The following is a 16,756-nucleotide window of genomic DNA, read 5'->3' as shown; positions in this document are numbered from 1 at the left end:
CCAGCCCACATAAAATTCACTAGCATTTGAAAAAAAAACATACACGCGGTATCTTTTTGCAAGGGAAACTTTAGTACTTATTTTAATTAACTCAGGTTTATAAATTCGTTAAAATAAACGAAACGTCCTCGAATTTCATTTAGTCAAAATTAGACAACACGACGTCCAAACGGAAAAATATTTTTTTATTTATTCACATGTGATATTAAAACATATGCTAATATATATAGCAATATTCAACACAAACTTCACACAGCTAGAACTACTAGAACTACTTTTATATTAAAAATTAAAGAATACAAATTTACTCAAACAGTACTCTTCGATTGCTATATTTTTTTCGCATGAAAAAATAAAAATATTAAATACATTCTTGGTTTCTTCTAAAAAAAAGCATTTTGTTTGTATTTCAAATTTCTTTTCTTCGTCAAAAGTCAGTGCAAAGGGACAATATTTGAGTGAATAATTTTCACAAAAAAGTTAGTAATTTAGCTAGTTTATTAAGAATCGAATATTATTGAATAATACGATACTAGTAGGTTGAAATTTGGCGCTTGCGCACAAGAGCTTTCTGCAATTGATTGATTTTCTGTCATCTACAGATCCCGTCCGCGTGGAACACAGCGGGTAGGTGAGTTTTTACGGTATGTTTTTCAGCTCAAAGTGTATTTTTCTTTCCGAATCATACTTTAAACAAATTTGTACTATTTACTGTATTTAAAAATTACTCAACATAAAACAACCTTATTTACAAATAAATATCACATTCATGCAAATCTCTTCATTACCATCATTATAACTATCACTGAAATGAGCTGCTGGAAGGTACATTGTTCGGCGGACAATCGCCATCCACTGGAATACTGCTGTTTGCTGTAATCCGGTTTGAAACTGGCGCAAGTAGGAAATCCCGTAGGAGCGGAAATCATTTCGGATTTATCCCCCACCTTCAATACCAACGCCATACCGATTTCCGCGTGGAACTCGATATGACAATGGAATAACCAGTAGCCTAAAATGAAAGAGATGCATTATTTTAAATTTTGTGTTCGTCGAACTTTCGAGCGTCCTCCTACCTGGATTACTAGCGATGAAGCGGATTATGGTGTAACCTCCGTCCGGAATGGTTACCGTGTCTTTGATCGGTGCTCCTTTCAGACGCCTTTTGATTTTACCCTCCTCATCCAACCGTTTAACTTCTTCGGCAGTAACATTCACTCCAAGCCGTTCCATACTAACTACACGGAATGCGTGGCCGTGCAAGTGAAACGGATGATTGGCATCGAATGTGAAACCCTCGTCAATCAGCACCATCTCAACGGTTGCGTTAAGTGGCACTTGCAGGACGTGACTGCACTGACAAAATTCTTCTCTGCAGTTGATGCCTTGCTGCATTAGCGAACTAGCATTGCAGAAAAGGCTCTCGTCTAGTCGATCCTTGCCAGGCATCATCGGCTCCGAAGGCATCCGCATGGAAATGTGATTCAGTTGAGGTGTGAACAACCGATTAGTACTGTTAATTACTGTATGGATAAAGTGAGGTTAGACAACAAGTCAAATAAATAAAACCCAATTTACCATCTTTGAACCCATACAAATCCGGAACATGGAAGTGCGGATTGTCCTTGGCATAAAAATCATAGTAAACGTAGAATTTGTAGTCAGTTTTTTCCTTTAGCAATAGCAGATCTTCTTGATCCCTGGAAGAGGTTTCGGCAATGGATAGCGTGTCTACAAGACCCGTACCCTTGTTCAACGCATTTAGCTGCATGCCTTCCAAGGGAAAATCATAGCTCGGCCATACATCGTATTCCACTTCCGGGGCGCCCTTATATCTGAGTACTGCCACTTGGTACGCCGAGGTAAACCGTTCGTCGCAATCCATCAGACCTCGGAATCTCATCAGATAGTTTCCAATCGGTTGATTAGCGCGTAGTACGAAGTCAAAGCGTTCACCTGCGTAACTGACGAAAGAGGCGAGATCTTCAATTGGATTTATATCGAAACTGTCGGACGCAATAACCGTCATGTTGTGACCTTCAATGGACAGCTCAACGGGACAGTTAAGGAACTCCGCGTTGATTAGTCTGAATCGATAGCGTTTCTTCTGTTCCACATAGAATACCTTCACAGGTATGTGTTCCGACTCTGGAACGACCACAGCGTTGAAGTCAACAGTACGTGACTGTCGCTTCTTCCGAACCAGAGTTCGAGAGTTGCTCACGTTGAAAAGTCTTGCATTTGTCAACTCAGCTGTACTGAGTTCCAACTTTAAACTACTATCTCGCGAGTTTTGTATTAATTCAGAATCATCTAGATTGTTTGTGATTGCAGGAGTGATCGTTGTTGGCTTTGCCGGAATGCTCAACTGGGTTTGTTTAGTTGTGGTAGTGATGCTGGCTGTTTTCGGATACCGTTTGAAGTATTTCCCTCGACCATTGATTAGAATATTAGGAGGTTTGTTGTCTCCAGTTGAGTGATGATGGGCAGTGAACATTTGAACGCCAGCTACATGACCCCAATCCTGAACAGTTATCACATGATCGGAAAGGTCATAATCATACACCAGCTGCTGAGGATCATTGTCTCTTCTTATGATAAGTGGCCCAAAAGCTCCGTCACCTCGCTGCATTCCTGTATGAGAATGCCAGAAATGTGTTCCGGGATTATCTGCCTTGAAAGTGTATCGGAATGTTGTTTCTGGGCTAATTGGGCATTGAGAAATGTGCGGCACACCGTCCATATAAGGCGTTCGTTTTTGATGCAAACCGTGCCAATGAATAGTGGTACTTTCTCCCATGAGGTGATTTTCTACATCAACAACAATAATATCATTTTCACAAACTTCAATGGAAGGACCAGGCATCATTCTGTTGATAACCATCACATTTCTCTTAACACCGTCTCCGGGAATGCAATGTGGCCGTAAACAATCTGTTGAATTGTACGGACATTCGTAACAAGCCTTGCTCATAGTTTGATACCACTCCATGCTGAATTTGTAATAGCAGGTTAATGGTTTTCGCCCTCTCATGCATTCCCTGTTGCACCTGTGATCCTTGTAGTCTAGTTCGGTATAGAATTCTTCTGTCTCCCGAGGAACCGGAACTGTCGGTACTGGTTTTGAGATGTTGCAAATATTGCAACAGTTTTGCTGTACGATATGCTCCGGCGGACAATCTAGTAGTTGAGGACACCGTCTGCGTTCAGAGGTGATCGAAAGCAGTCCTTCTTCCCTCATACACCGGTACCGTAGACATCCGTCCGGACTGTTCCATGTTTCACCTTCCTGATGAAATTGATCGTTGAAGCGGCACATCGCCTGGACGCACTGTGGGCAGCAATGCTTGTCGGAGTACTGCGGTGTGAAGCCCTGTAAGTTTAAGGCAAAAAATAAAACGAAATAAATACTTGTTATTTTTATTTGAAGACTCAAATAATTCCGAATTTTGACTGCCTTTAGAAATTTTAAGAATTTTTTATCTATACATGTACAATGGGTAAGACATATTAAACATCTCGTATTTTAGTGATTTTTGCGACCAAAATAAGAGTAAAGCATGATTACATATTTACACAAGAGATGCGTCATAGCTGAGACGCATTTGTTCTCCAGGCTTCAACCGTCTAGTGCCCAAATTAGTTTTTAGACGGACTTCGAAAAAATCTCTATCTTTAACATTTTTTAAGTTCTTTTTGAAGCTTTTCAGAGGTTTAACTGAAGACCTTCTAAAGGTGGCACCAGGCACTAGAGGGTTAAACTTAATCGAAGGTTGCACTAATTTCGCACAATAATGATGTGTTTTTACACCACGTAAACTCCAGTTTACATTCAAGAAAGTCGCAAGTAAAATTGGTAATAATTAATGAAACAATCATTAATTATTACCAATTTTACCGTTAACAAATTATGTTGCAAAGTGGCTTACCTCAGGACAACTGGTACTACAAGAAATACCGATTGAATTTACAAACGGTTCAGTATCTGTTGGTCCATTATTCAAACATTCAAAATTCATACACGTTGTACTATTAACCATACTGAACCATTTCTCGCCAACGTGTTTCCGTGTGGCGGTTCCATTGATCACTACTTCGCAGTATTTATCTGGCGAGGAATTTTCTGTAAATATGAAAATATATACATGAAAAAAATATTGTGGCCAAAAGTCTGTCCAATACTAACCGCACTCATACAATGTGCAGCATCTTCCGTTGACAATCCTAGGTCGAACCGTTTTGTTCACGTCACAAAATTCAATCACCACCGGACACGCACTGTAGTCACAGTACATACGAGTTACCTCACAACAGTTGACGAGCTCTTTCCTAGTTCGTTCACCTATTTGCAGCAAGCTGGCCGGTATTTCAACTGCTGGTGAACACTTTTCCGGATCACAACCTGATGATGAAAGATAAGAGAACAAAAATGCTTGTTATTTATTTGATGACCCATTTTCAATTCATGAGGTGCCAGAATGAAACGCCAGGTAGTTCAATGCCAAGTAAGCGGTGTGCTCGACCTTGAGTCATGCGAGTTAACATGAAGCTGAGAAACGTGCTAGCGGAACGCGGTTCACTCGTAACTATTTAGCAAGCTAACCGGTACCTACATTGTATTTGCATTTTTCGATATTTTTGCTCTATCTCAAAGCGGCGAGTACCTCAACGCTTCGTACGCTGACCATCTCGATGAAATCGATCAACCGTTTCGCACGTCTTGCTATGCCGTCATATGATGAACCGATTTGACGGTTCGATAGGTAAGCACACAGGTGTAGGTTCGTTCAAGTTGATAGATGCGTTACCTTAACGGTGACATTTATTGCTATAACTTAGAAGCACGTGTAAGATTCAGCTGGCACGTAGGCACCGTATGCACTGGGAAGGATAACCCGGAAAAGAATACGCATGAGGGCCTACAAATAGCTAAGCTAAAATCCACTCGCTCATGGTTCTAGTTGCGAAAAACACAACGCTTACCGGTTCGTCAATGCGCTGAACGATGGATTCGAGCTTAATGCCGGTGTTGTTTTTCGACACATCATTAACACCCTGTACGGTAGAACGGAATAAACCCATTCTATGATCATTCATTATTGTTTGACTCATAAAACAATTACTTATGCAAATATTTTGACTAATGTTTTCGGGAAGACGTCCCGTTCATAGTTCTACAATTTTTGCCTTTCTCCTAGAAAGGTATAGCAATCACTTGCAAAACCGAAAGTATAAAAGTGCTCCAAAGGGCCGAATGGTATATATCACTCGACTCAGCTCGACGAGCTGAGCATTTTCTGTATGTGTGTGTGTGTGTGTATGTGCAGATTTTTATTCTCACTCACTTTGCTCAGAGATGGCTGGTCCGATTTTCATGAAATTAATTGCAAATGAAAGGTCTTGTTGTCCCATAAGACCCTATTGAATTTTATTGTAATCGGATTTTTAGTTTAGAGGTTATGTATCAAAATGTAAAAATCATGAAACATCATTATCTCAAAAACTACACAACCGATTTGAACAAAATTGGTCTCAAAAGAACGTGCTACCTGAAAAACCCTTAAGTTTTGAGTTTTATAAAGATTGAACTTGTGGTTCAAAAGTTATGAAAAGAAAGGTGTGTTCTGAAAACTGTTTAATCTCACTCATGTTTCTCAGAGATGGCTGGACCGATTTTCATAAAATCAGTTTCAAATGGAAGGTCTAGTTGCCCCATAAGACCCTATTGATTTGTTTTGCAATCGAACTATTACTTTGACTGTTATGTTTAAAAATGTGAAATCCAGCTATGAAAAGGAACATATTCCGAAGACTACTTGGACTCATTCACTTTTCTCAGAGATGGCTGATCCGATCCCCACAAAATTAGTGTCAAATGAAAGGTCTAGCTGCCTCATAACACCCTATTGAATTTTACTGTAATCGGACTGTAACTTCATCTGTAATATACCGAAATGTGAAAATCACGAAACTTCATTATCTCAGAAACTACACAACCGATTTGATCAATATTGATATCAGATGAGCGGGCTAGTTGAGGGTTAACTGAAGAATTATGATGGAACACGTGGTTTCAAAGTTTGGCTGCCCTATACGTTCCCATTTCATTTGATTATAATCGAACTTAAGCAACCGTTATGTATTAAATTGTTGACAAAACCACGAAAGTCTATTATCTCAAAGATTATATGACTCATTTGAACATGACTAGTGTCATACGAACTGTCTCAAACTCACAAATAACAAACTTCATAGCAATCTGATATGTAGCTCAAAAGTTATGGAAAGACATGAAATTCAAAGACTATTTAAAACTATACCTGCTTTGATCGATATATGTAGCATCAACATAAATTAAATGTGGTACGATACCGATACCGAACGTTCCAAATTCATTAATTCCTTGCGAAGTGTTTAAAAACTGCAAATGCACGACGAATCGGCCATAGGATATGATGAAAGTCAAATAACAAATCGTTTGAAATGATTGGTTTTAATCGAAATGACAACATCCTCAGCTTTTGGCTTGTGGACATCGCCTTAATTCTGAATATATTCATATTGGGTGGTATTCGGTCATTTTCAGCAGATTTTCTGGCATCAATCTGACACCGAAAATACCCATATTAGGAGGTATTTAGTTATTTAGGTTGTTTTCCAAAAACTTAAAGTGGTCGTCTTTAAATTCAAAATGGTGTCCAGGGTCAATGTTTGCTTTCTATGCATCATCTCGATTACGGAAATATCCATATTGAGTATTATTCGGTCATTTTCGACCTAGAAGTTGCCGTTTAGCAATTCAAAATAGTGTCTGAGGTCAATTGTTCGCTCGTTGCATCATTCTGGTTCCGGAGATACTCATATTGGATGGTATTTGGTTATTTTAGGCTGTTTTTCACAAACCGGAAGTCGCCATCTTGGATTTCAAAATGGTATTTAAAATAATTTCTAGCCTCTGAGCGTCATTCTGGTTGAAGAAACACCCATATTGGGTGTTATTCGATCATTTTCGGATGTTTCTCAGGAACCGGAAGTCGCCAACCTATAATCCAAAATGGGGTCTGTGGTCGATTACAGCTGCTGTGTATCATTTTAGATCAGGAGATACTCATGTTAGACGGAAATCGGCCATTTTTGGCTGTTTTCCAGAAACCAGAAGTTGCCATTCTACAATTCATAATGATGTCTGAGGTCAATTTTTAGCTTCTTGCAACATTCTGGCTCCGGAGATACTCATATTGGGTGGTATTTGGTCACCTTGTGCTATTTTTCAGAAGCCGAAAGTTGTCATTTTGGACTTTAAAATTGCCTGTGAAATCAATTTCTGTCATCTGGGCGTAATTCTGGTTCCGAAAACATTAATATTGAATGGTATTTGGTCATTTCCGGCTGTTTATCAGACACCGGAAGTCACCATCTTAAAATTCAGGACTGTACTGCCGGTACCCGCATAACTGTCCCATACTGATTTCGGTCACTTTTGAGTTATCATCGGGAATCGACTTAATTGTTATCATATTTTCTGGGAAAAAATTAAAATTGATACTTTTGTATGGAAAAACATGGAAAAAATACCAAGTTGTTTTTGTCCCATATTGAAAGTACTCGCATTACAGTCCCACTGCAGAGTGGTATAAACTGCAAACACAGCGGGGGCCTAGTGTGGTTGGTAACGTCTCCGCCAACCACGCTCGACGCCTGGGTTCGAATCCCACCGCCGACATAGGTGTTGATGGTTGTGAGGTGGCGTGATCCACTCACAACCAACCCAACTGGTCTAGATTCAATCCTAGCCGACACCGGGAGATTTTCTGAGGCGAAAATTCTCTGGGATCACGCCTTCCATCGCATGAGGAAGTAAAGCCGTTGGCGCCGGTCCGTTAATAAACGGGTCGTGAGTTAGGGTCCTGGGTGTGGAGTCGTCTCCCTGGGCGTCGGTGATTGGCCACAACAGTGGCGGAACTAGACCGACGGTAAATAAACGAGAGTAAAAAAAAAAAAAATAAACTGCAAACATATAATTTTGCTCTAGATTAGTGTATATCGGATTATTTTAGGCATATAGAAGTATGACATTTAATTAACTAGACTAATGTTGTTTTTCTGTAGTACAATCTACGTTGCCAATGATACTGCCGGTTGCTGGTTGAATTTATATGGGATGAGACAAAACATGCGAGTACTTTTGAAATGTACCCGCATATTTTGTCCTATTTTGTCTTCTTTTCAAGTTATATAACGTAAAACCAATTCCATCCATGTTTATTTGTTTTCAACGATAAACTTGTGCTGCCATGAAACTGTTATGGTCATTGGTTCTGGGTGTAATTGCTGGAAATCCGAAAATTCACGGATAATATTAAATCGCCGTTTTCTCAACATGTTGTTTTTCATTATGGGACAGTTATCCGGGTACCGGCAGTGTATCTGTGATCAATTTTTATCTTCTGCATCTTTCTGGTTCCAGATATACTCATATTTAATGGGAATCATCCATTTCAGGCTGTTTTCCAGAAACCAGAAGTTGCCATCTTACAATCCCAAATGTTGCCTGAGGTCGATTATGGAACATATTTGTTACCACTAAAAACATTCATCTGCCAAATATGGTTCCATTTAGTTGATTAGTTCGCGAGACGTGCAGAAATTTGTGTTTCATCCAACTATTATGGACATATTTGTTACCCCTTAAAAATCCACATGCCAAATTCGGTTTCATTTGCTTGGTTTGTTCTTGAGTTGTGTAGTAATTTATGTTTCATTTGTATGGGACCCCTCCCTTCCAGAAAAGGGAGGGGTCTCAAACTATCATGGGAACCTTTATCGGCACCAAAAACCCCTACATACAAATTTTCACGCCGATCGGTTCGGTGATTTTCGAGCCTATATGGATAAGACAGACCGGATTGCATTTTTATATGTATAGTATATATGTATATGTATGTATTACAACATCAATATTTTTTAAGAGTGAATATAAATTTATTGGATTGAAGCGTTCATGTAAATCTATTTTTACAAATAAAAGTTTGAATGAGAAAGGCTGGGTCTGACCGCTAGGTGGATTAATTTAGTTTTTTTTTTATTATGACCCAAACTTTATTTATTTCTCAATCAGTATTAATCGATTTTACCAGAAAACAATTAACCCTCTAGTGCCCAATGCCGCCTTAAGACGGGCTTTAGCCAATCCTCTAAAATGTTTCAATAAATACTCAAAAGATGTTTATAAAGATTCATTGTGATTTTACCGAAATCCGTCCAAAAATTAACTTGGGCACTAGAGTGTTAATTACAGTGTTTTGCCTAAATCCGTTCTATCGGTTTCACTTCCTAATTGATAAGGCACAAGTTGTAATATCTCAGCAGTTTTTGTTTTAAACAGTTAAAATTCATTTTTCTTGCCGGTGTCGTATTCTGCAGTCTTATTAATCAGATTTTCTGACGTATAATTACGTCTTACAGCAACATTCTAGAATAAGGATACAAATTGAAATTCCGAAAGCATTGAGAGCGCCACGAATTGTTCACTTTCAATTGTGAAAAACTCAGTCTGTTTTAACAAATTTCCTAAATTCTTGCAGCAATTGATTAGAAAATTAGCAAAGCGTCCACCAAAATGCGAAACATGGTGATTTAATTATAATAACTATTGTAAATATAAAGCCTTATTTTGAACGCAGATTTCTACCGACAGAAGGTGAAAACAAGGCCAAATACCACCCAATACGGATATTTTCGAAACCGGGATGATATCCAGACCCCGATAATCGAGCCCAGATGCCATTTTAAAATTTAAGATAACGATTTTCGGCTTATGAGAAACAGCCTGAGTGGCCGAATATCACCCAACATGGATATTTCTGGAACCAAACCAGAAACCATCTCTAGACACCATTTTCAAGTTCACGATGGTGACTTCCGGTGTCTGTGAAACAGTCAAAAATGAGGAAATACCACTTGATATGAGTACTCCCAAAATCAGGATGATGCTTAGAGACCTGAAGGGTCCTGTTTCGTGGGAAATTCGGTGGTCGTAAAAGTAAAAAATCAGTGGACTGTAATTTTCACATCCGTACTTCACTACGATCTTTATTTAAGTGAAGTTCACGTTTTTCCCGCTTATTCTCTTTGTCAAAACCGGAAACAGCTTTCAAGAAAATCAAAAATATCGAACTGTCAAAATACATCGAAATAGGTCTGTGCTACACGGTTAATCATGAATAGTCAATATCAAATAATACACTGTTATCTGGTTTAACATTCTCCCCCCAGAGCCGGATGGCTCTACAACTATTCGCTCTTCAAGACTTCATCATCAATCGGCAACACGGCTATCTTCGTCGTCGCTCGTTTATAGATTCCGCTGCTGGTTCGCACGGTCACCACGCGCCCTAGCTTCCATGTCTGGGGTAGCATGTTGTCCTCTTTCAATACCACTAACAATCCATCGCGTAGCAAAATGGGTTCCTTGAACCACTTACCACGCTTCTGGAGCTCCATCACGTATTCTGCGGACCAGCGACGCCAAAACGCTTGCTTTCTTCGCTGAATCAATTTGTAACGAGACAATGTCGACTCCTTCAAGTCACCATACAACGGCTCTGCAATCGCTGTTAACTCGCGCCCGATCAAAAAATGTCCTGGGCTTAAAGCCTGGTAGTCCTTAGGGTCATCACTCTGCTGAACGATTGGGCGCGAATTGAGAATTGCTTCTATTTGATACAGCAAAGTACACAACTATTCATACGTAAAATACGATTCATTTAACACCTTACTTAGATGATTCTTCACAGACTTGACTCCCGCTTCCCAGAGTCCTCCTTGATGCGGGGCCCGTGGTGGAATAAATTTCCAAGTAATACCACGCGACTGGCAAAACTCCGAAATCTTGCTCTCTAGCATTTGCGACATTAACAAGGTCTTTAATTCTGTAAGCTGTCGCTCAGCCCCGACAAAGTTTGTGCCGTTATCTGACCTTATTTCCGCTACGTTGCCTCTGCGACTCACGAAACGATGCAGCGCTCCCAAAAATCCATTCGTAGATAGAGAGCCCACCAACTCTAGATGAATCGCCTTAGTGCATAGACAAACGAAGACGCACACGAAGACCTTCTTCTGTGCTTTGAATCGTCCCTCTTTTACGAAAAACGGCCCCGCGTAGTCTACACCGACTCGCGAGAACGGCTCCGCAGCCGTAACACGTACACTCGGTAAGTCACCCAAATACTGTACGACGTTTCTCGGTTTAACGCGGAAACACTTAACACATTTTCTTAAAACTCGATTTATCGTGCGTTTCGCGTTTACTGGCCAAAATTGTTGTCGAACCTTTGCAAGCAATCCATTTAACCCAACGTGCAATTGCTCTCGGTGAATTGTTTCAATCACCAAATCAGTAAACACATTTCTTTCCGGCAGGATTATGGGATGCTTTTGGTCCATGAGCAAGTCAGAATACCTAATCCGGCCCCCAACTCGGAGTAACTTCTCCCGTTTGTCGTACATTGGATTAAGATTTCGGAGTTTCCCCTTCACAAGCTTACCCTTTTCAATATCTTTGATCTCTTCTTCATACACTACATGCTGAACAATCTTGACCATTGCCAATAGCGAATCACGATGGTCGTGACCAGCTAGACTGCCACTTCTACTGCAGTTCTGGATCAAATTATACAATCGACGCTCTTGAGCCACTAAAGCTACGGTCTCTTTGGTATTATTCACATCATCACTTTCTTCTTTTTCTTCGAGGTGCTGTATCACGACTTCTTCCTCCAAGGAACTCAGAAATACTGGCCCGTTCCACCACAGTTCACTCTTCATAAGCTCTACTGGTTGGACGCCTCTAGATACGAGATCTGTAGGGTTGTCCTTCGTGCCTATATACAACCATTTAGCATCTGGAGTTAATTTCTGAATCTTCACTACTCGATTACGCACAAATACCGGGAAATCAGAGTTCTGTTTTTTCAACCAACATAACACTATTTTTGTGTCGGACCTCAAAACTATATGTTTCAATTCTAGTTCTAAGGCTTCGCGCACTGTTTTCAACTGCTCTGCCAGCAAAGCTGCTGCACACAGCTCCAACCTTGGGATCGTCATTTCACATGGCGATGCTCCTTCATACTCCGGTCGTTTCAACTTCTTCAACGGCGCAACTCTAGATTTACCGCAGATCAGCTTCACGTCAACCATTCCGTTGGCGTTCACACTTCTAAGATATATTCAACATCCGTAAGCCCGTTGGGAGGCATCCGAAAAACCGTGCAACTCGAATGTAACAGGATCATCAATTACGACGCATCTCGGAATCCTCATGTTGTTGATTTCACATAATTCAGCCCTCAGCTTACACCAGACCTCATGTTACGTGTTGGGGATTGCGTCGTCCCAATCAAGCCCTGTTCTCCATAATTGTTGCATCACTAGCTTTGCAAGTACCACGATCGGACTTAAGATGCCAAGAGGGTCGAATAATTTCGCTATATCACTCAACACTTGACGCTTCGTAGCTGGCCCTGAAATACGTGCTATCTTTGCAACCCGGAATAGAAAATCGTCATTCTTTGGATCCCATAAGAGTCCTAGTGTTTTAATTATTCCGTTTACGTTAATGTCTTCGAAAGAAATTTCCTTCTCCCGGTTTTCTGCTGGTACTCCTTCCAAAATATTCAGATCGTTTGCACACCATTTGTGCAGTTTGAATCCACCTTTTTCCAGTAATCTTTGAAGATCCTTGCGCAGACTTTTCGCTTGCTTCAAAGTATTTGCACCCACGAGTGCATCATCAACGTAGAAGCACTTCAATACAGCATCACTTGCTTCTGAAAAGCTGCTCCGCTCATCATGGGCCAGCTGAATCAGAGACCTAGTCGCTAAATATGCAAAAGGTCCTATACCATACGTAACACGTAGTAATTCCAAATCCACCAGTGGCTGCGATCATTCATCCTTCCACACACATCGTTGATATTTGGTGTGTGCGTCATTTATCTTCACTTGCTCGTACTGCGCATCAGTTGAAAAGACATATTTGTACAAACGGAACCGTAACAGAATATCAAACAATGGACTTTGTACGGTGGGTGCCTCCATTAACACGTCGTTCAAAGACAAATTTGTCGTAGTTTTAGCCGACGCGTCAAACACTACGCGCAGTTTTGTCGTCGAACTGTCGGGTTTCAATACACAGTGATGTGGCAAGTAGTAGGCTCCGTCAGTGGCCTTCTCGTCTTCTTGCAAAATCCTTGCGTGTCCGAGGCTAATGAACTCGTGAATAAAGTCTTTATATTTTTGCTTTGTATCAGGGTATTTCTCCAACCTAGCTTCCAAAGCCTTGAAACGCTTCTCGGCTTGAGTTCGTGAATCTCCGAGCTCACCTGCATCCTTGCGAAACGGCAGCTTGACGACGTATCTTCCATCTTCTCATCGGAAATACGTGGATATAAAATGACTTTCACATTCGTCACCTTCAAGTTGATCCTTGATTTTCTCGTCAATCATCCAAAAACGTTTTATTAGATCATTCAACTGTTCGTTATATTGATTGCTAGAAGAAGCATGGCAGTTTTGAACGCCCGTAACACTTCGAACATTACAAATGGGTCCGGAAACCAGCCACCCTAGACGGCTCTCTCGTAGTATCGGTAATTCGGTAGACATTCGAATCTTGCCTACTTGCAGCAGATCGAAAAACACCTCTGCTCCCAACAGAATATTTATTCGACTGGGAATAAAGAATTTTGGATCGGCCAATTGCAGTTCAGTAGGAATCGGTCAATTTTTAGAATTGAGCTTGAGGGAAGGCAGTGCACCAGTAACGCGAGGCACGACGAGATAATCGATGGAAAACTCATAATCTGTCGTTTTTGATTTCACTGTAGCATTAATTTTGAACTTTGCATTCATCTTTGTGCCATTTACTCCGACAATCGGCACGTTCGCACAACTCTTGGGAAGACTCAAAATATCACACATACTCTCGGAAACAAAATTCGCCATTGCTCCGGAATCGAGTAAGGCGCGGCAGTTGTGCTTCACGCCACCAGCACCAACCATTTCAACAATCGCAGTTGCCAACAACACCTGTTTCGAGGCCACGGTTGGAGTACTTGGAACTTCACATTTCGCTACCGTGCGTGTTTTTCATTTCTTTTCGAACTGCCAGCAATTGCTTGGTCAGTTGTAGTTTTATTAGCTGCTTCTTCCGTACTGTTTTCTTTGCTTTCCTTGTCCCTCGAATGCATCAGAGGGTGGTGTTTGCCTTTGCATTCGCACCACTTGCTACTATCACTCTTGCAATTAGTCGTACGATGCCCACGTTTCAAGCATAGAAATCACAATCCTAGCTGCTTAGCCTTAGCATATCGGCTATTCACAGTCATTTTTTTGAACGTATCACAAATATCGATTGAATGTTCGTTGCTACATAAGGAACAACAATCCGTTTTCTGTATGGTGGCCGCATGCATCGCGCTTGGAGTACCGCTTCGTTGGTTTATCTGGTTCCTAGGCTTCGTTTGGTTTACAGATAACTCACATCGCTCTAGCATGTAACAATGTTCCCGAAGAAACGCTATTGTCTCAGTATACACAGGTTACTGCCCATGTTCTACAGTTGCTTCCCAAGCTCTTCGAGTATCGACGTCTAGTCTTGAAATAATCAAGTTCACAAGAATAGCCTCAGATAATTTGTCCTCCATCTTTAAATTGTGGAATGCGAGAGACTCTAAACGTTTTTCTACGACATCAAGTAAGGCTTTCAACTCTGCATGACTCTCCCTTACCATTGGTTTCAACGCCAACAACTGTGTGATATGGCCTTGCACCACCATGCGAAGGTTTTCAAACTTTTTGCTTAATATTCTCCATGCTCCTTCATAATTGTTGTCGTTTAGTGTCTGTTGATCTATTGCGCCTTGCGCTTTCCCTACCAACGCTTTATCAAGATAATGCAGTTTGGTAGCGGGTGAATCTGCAGTACATTTATCAACAATATCCTTGAATCTATCCTTGAATTTGTGCCAATTCTCATAGCGGCCATCAAAAGTTAGTAGCGGCATTTGTTGTAAAAGAAGCGATGGCACAATTGGTGGTATTCGCTGTACGCCTTGTTGGTGAACAGGTTGTAACTCAACTTGCTCATGCTGTCTTTCGACATTTTTCTCCCGAGCATCCTCATGCGCTTGAATCATGAGGCAAGAGAAATCCTAACGAACTCGTAAATTTCTTCGAAATCGATGAAACTTTTCTCAAAGTCAACTCGCTTCGTAGGGGTAGCAAGATAAATTCGATTTTGCAAAGCGTTGTATTCATTATACGCAGCGGTCGCAGTTTCAACATATAGTTTCAGGCCATGATAGGAAAACTTACCATAGTCTTGGTTAGCAGCTTCAATTGCTCGTCGGATGCGTTCAACCTTACCTCTGGTTGCAACCAAACACTGCTCCAACGCAGCAACGGACTCCGCCATTTCGAGCTGTTGCTGGCGTGCTTGCTGTTCTTCCTTTTGTGCTCGCACGCTAGTCGTTAGTGGTGGTGCAGGATCACGAGTAACCTTGTTAGCTATTTCACTTTTAGGAGTCACCACTACTCTGGGAGAGTGAATCACAGAAGAAGCGCGAGTGACAGCCACCGGCGTCGAAAACACTATCTTTCGTTTCGGGTTACCGGATCTTAACAACATATCACTATCACTACTTCTCCTGCTCTTTTTTCTTGTTATCAGCAGACCGTACACTTATAAACTACGCTCGACTCATCTCACTGAGCGCGTCGCTTCGATATGGCCTTTCAAAATGGCGGTCGCGTAACACAGTATTGCGAAATTTGCTTCTGGCACCCCCGTCACACTATGTTGTCACTTACACGACGTTTATCAGCATCAATTTTTCACACGAAAACTTAAAAAGTGCTCCCCGTACTTTGCCAACACTTTTTCTTCAATTGCCGTGCGTCAAAATTTCAATTTTTCAATCAACTTTCTTCTATACCACTTGCCGCAATAAACCAGAAGCTAAAAGCACATGTGCCGTCCAATTCAATCTGCCCCTATGGCGGATTGTTCACTATTTGGTTTTAGCTGCTAAACCTCGGTTTCACTTCACCGACACGCGATAAAAACTCTTTTCGTTTAAAACACCAACTTATCCCACGCGAAATTCACTATCCGGATCGATCGGACCAAATGTTTCGTGGGAAATTCGGTGGTCGTAAAAGTAAAAAATCAGTGGACTGTAATTTTCACATCCGTACTCTACTACGATCTTTATTCAAGTGAAGTTCGCGTTTTTCCCGCTTATTCTCTTTTTGTCAAAACCGGAACAGGTTTCAAGAAAACCAAAAATATCGAACTGTCAAAATACATCGAAAAAGGTCTGTGCTACACGGTTAATCATGAATAGTCAATATCAAATAATACACTGTTATCTGGTTTAACAGGTCCGGTTCCAGGAAAACGGCATAAATTGAGCAAATAATTAATAATTAAATAAATTATCTAATATGTGTATTTCTGTAATCGGAATGATGCACAGAGGCAGAAATTGACCTCAGATGCAATTTTGAATTCCAATATGGTGGCTACTGGTTTCTGGCCAAACACCACCTAATATGAGTATTTCTGAATGATATCCAGAGGCCGTCGACCCCAGTTATCATTTAGAATCTCTACGGTCGCCACATCATTTACAGAGACTTATTTCATTAGTCTTGGGTGAAAGGTTCTGAAATAAACATTTTGATACAAGAT

General features: G+C 40.8%; 1 protein-coding gene across 1 annotated transcript in view; it reads right to left on the bottom strand.

The window, feature by feature from the left end:
- Window positions 1-732: 732 nt before the first annotated feature.
- Window positions 733-16,756, bottom strand: part of LOC129726845 (uncharacterized) — a 37,584-nt gene continuing 21,560 nt past the window's right edge. Inside the window, exons 3-7 of the mRNA XM_055683993.1 lie at window positions 4,187-4,402; window positions 3,930-4,123; window positions 1,579-3,373; window positions 1,077-1,523; window positions 733-1,012 (exon numbers count right to left, since the gene is read on the bottom strand). Of these exons, the coding sequence (XP_055539968.1) occupies window positions 768-1,012; window positions 1,077-1,523; window positions 1,579-3,373; window positions 3,930-4,123; window positions 4,187-4,402 (2,897 nt within the window). The 3' untranslated portion in view covers window positions 733-767. The remainder of the gene's footprint in view (window positions 1,013-1,076; window positions 1,524-1,578; window positions 3,374-3,929; window positions 4,124-4,186; window positions 4,403-16,756) is intronic.

This window comes from Wyeomyia smithii, chromosome 3 (genome assembly GCF_029784165.1).
Source record: "Wyeomyia smithii strain HCP4-BCI-WySm-NY-G18 chromosome 3, ASM2978416v1, whole genome shotgun sequence".
NCBI classification, from domain to species: Eukaryota; Metazoa; Arthropoda; class Insecta; order Diptera; family Culicidae; genus Wyeomyia; species Wyeomyia smithii.
Note: the sequence above shows the minus strand (reverse complement) of the source record. Positions and strands in the feature narration are given on the sequence as shown.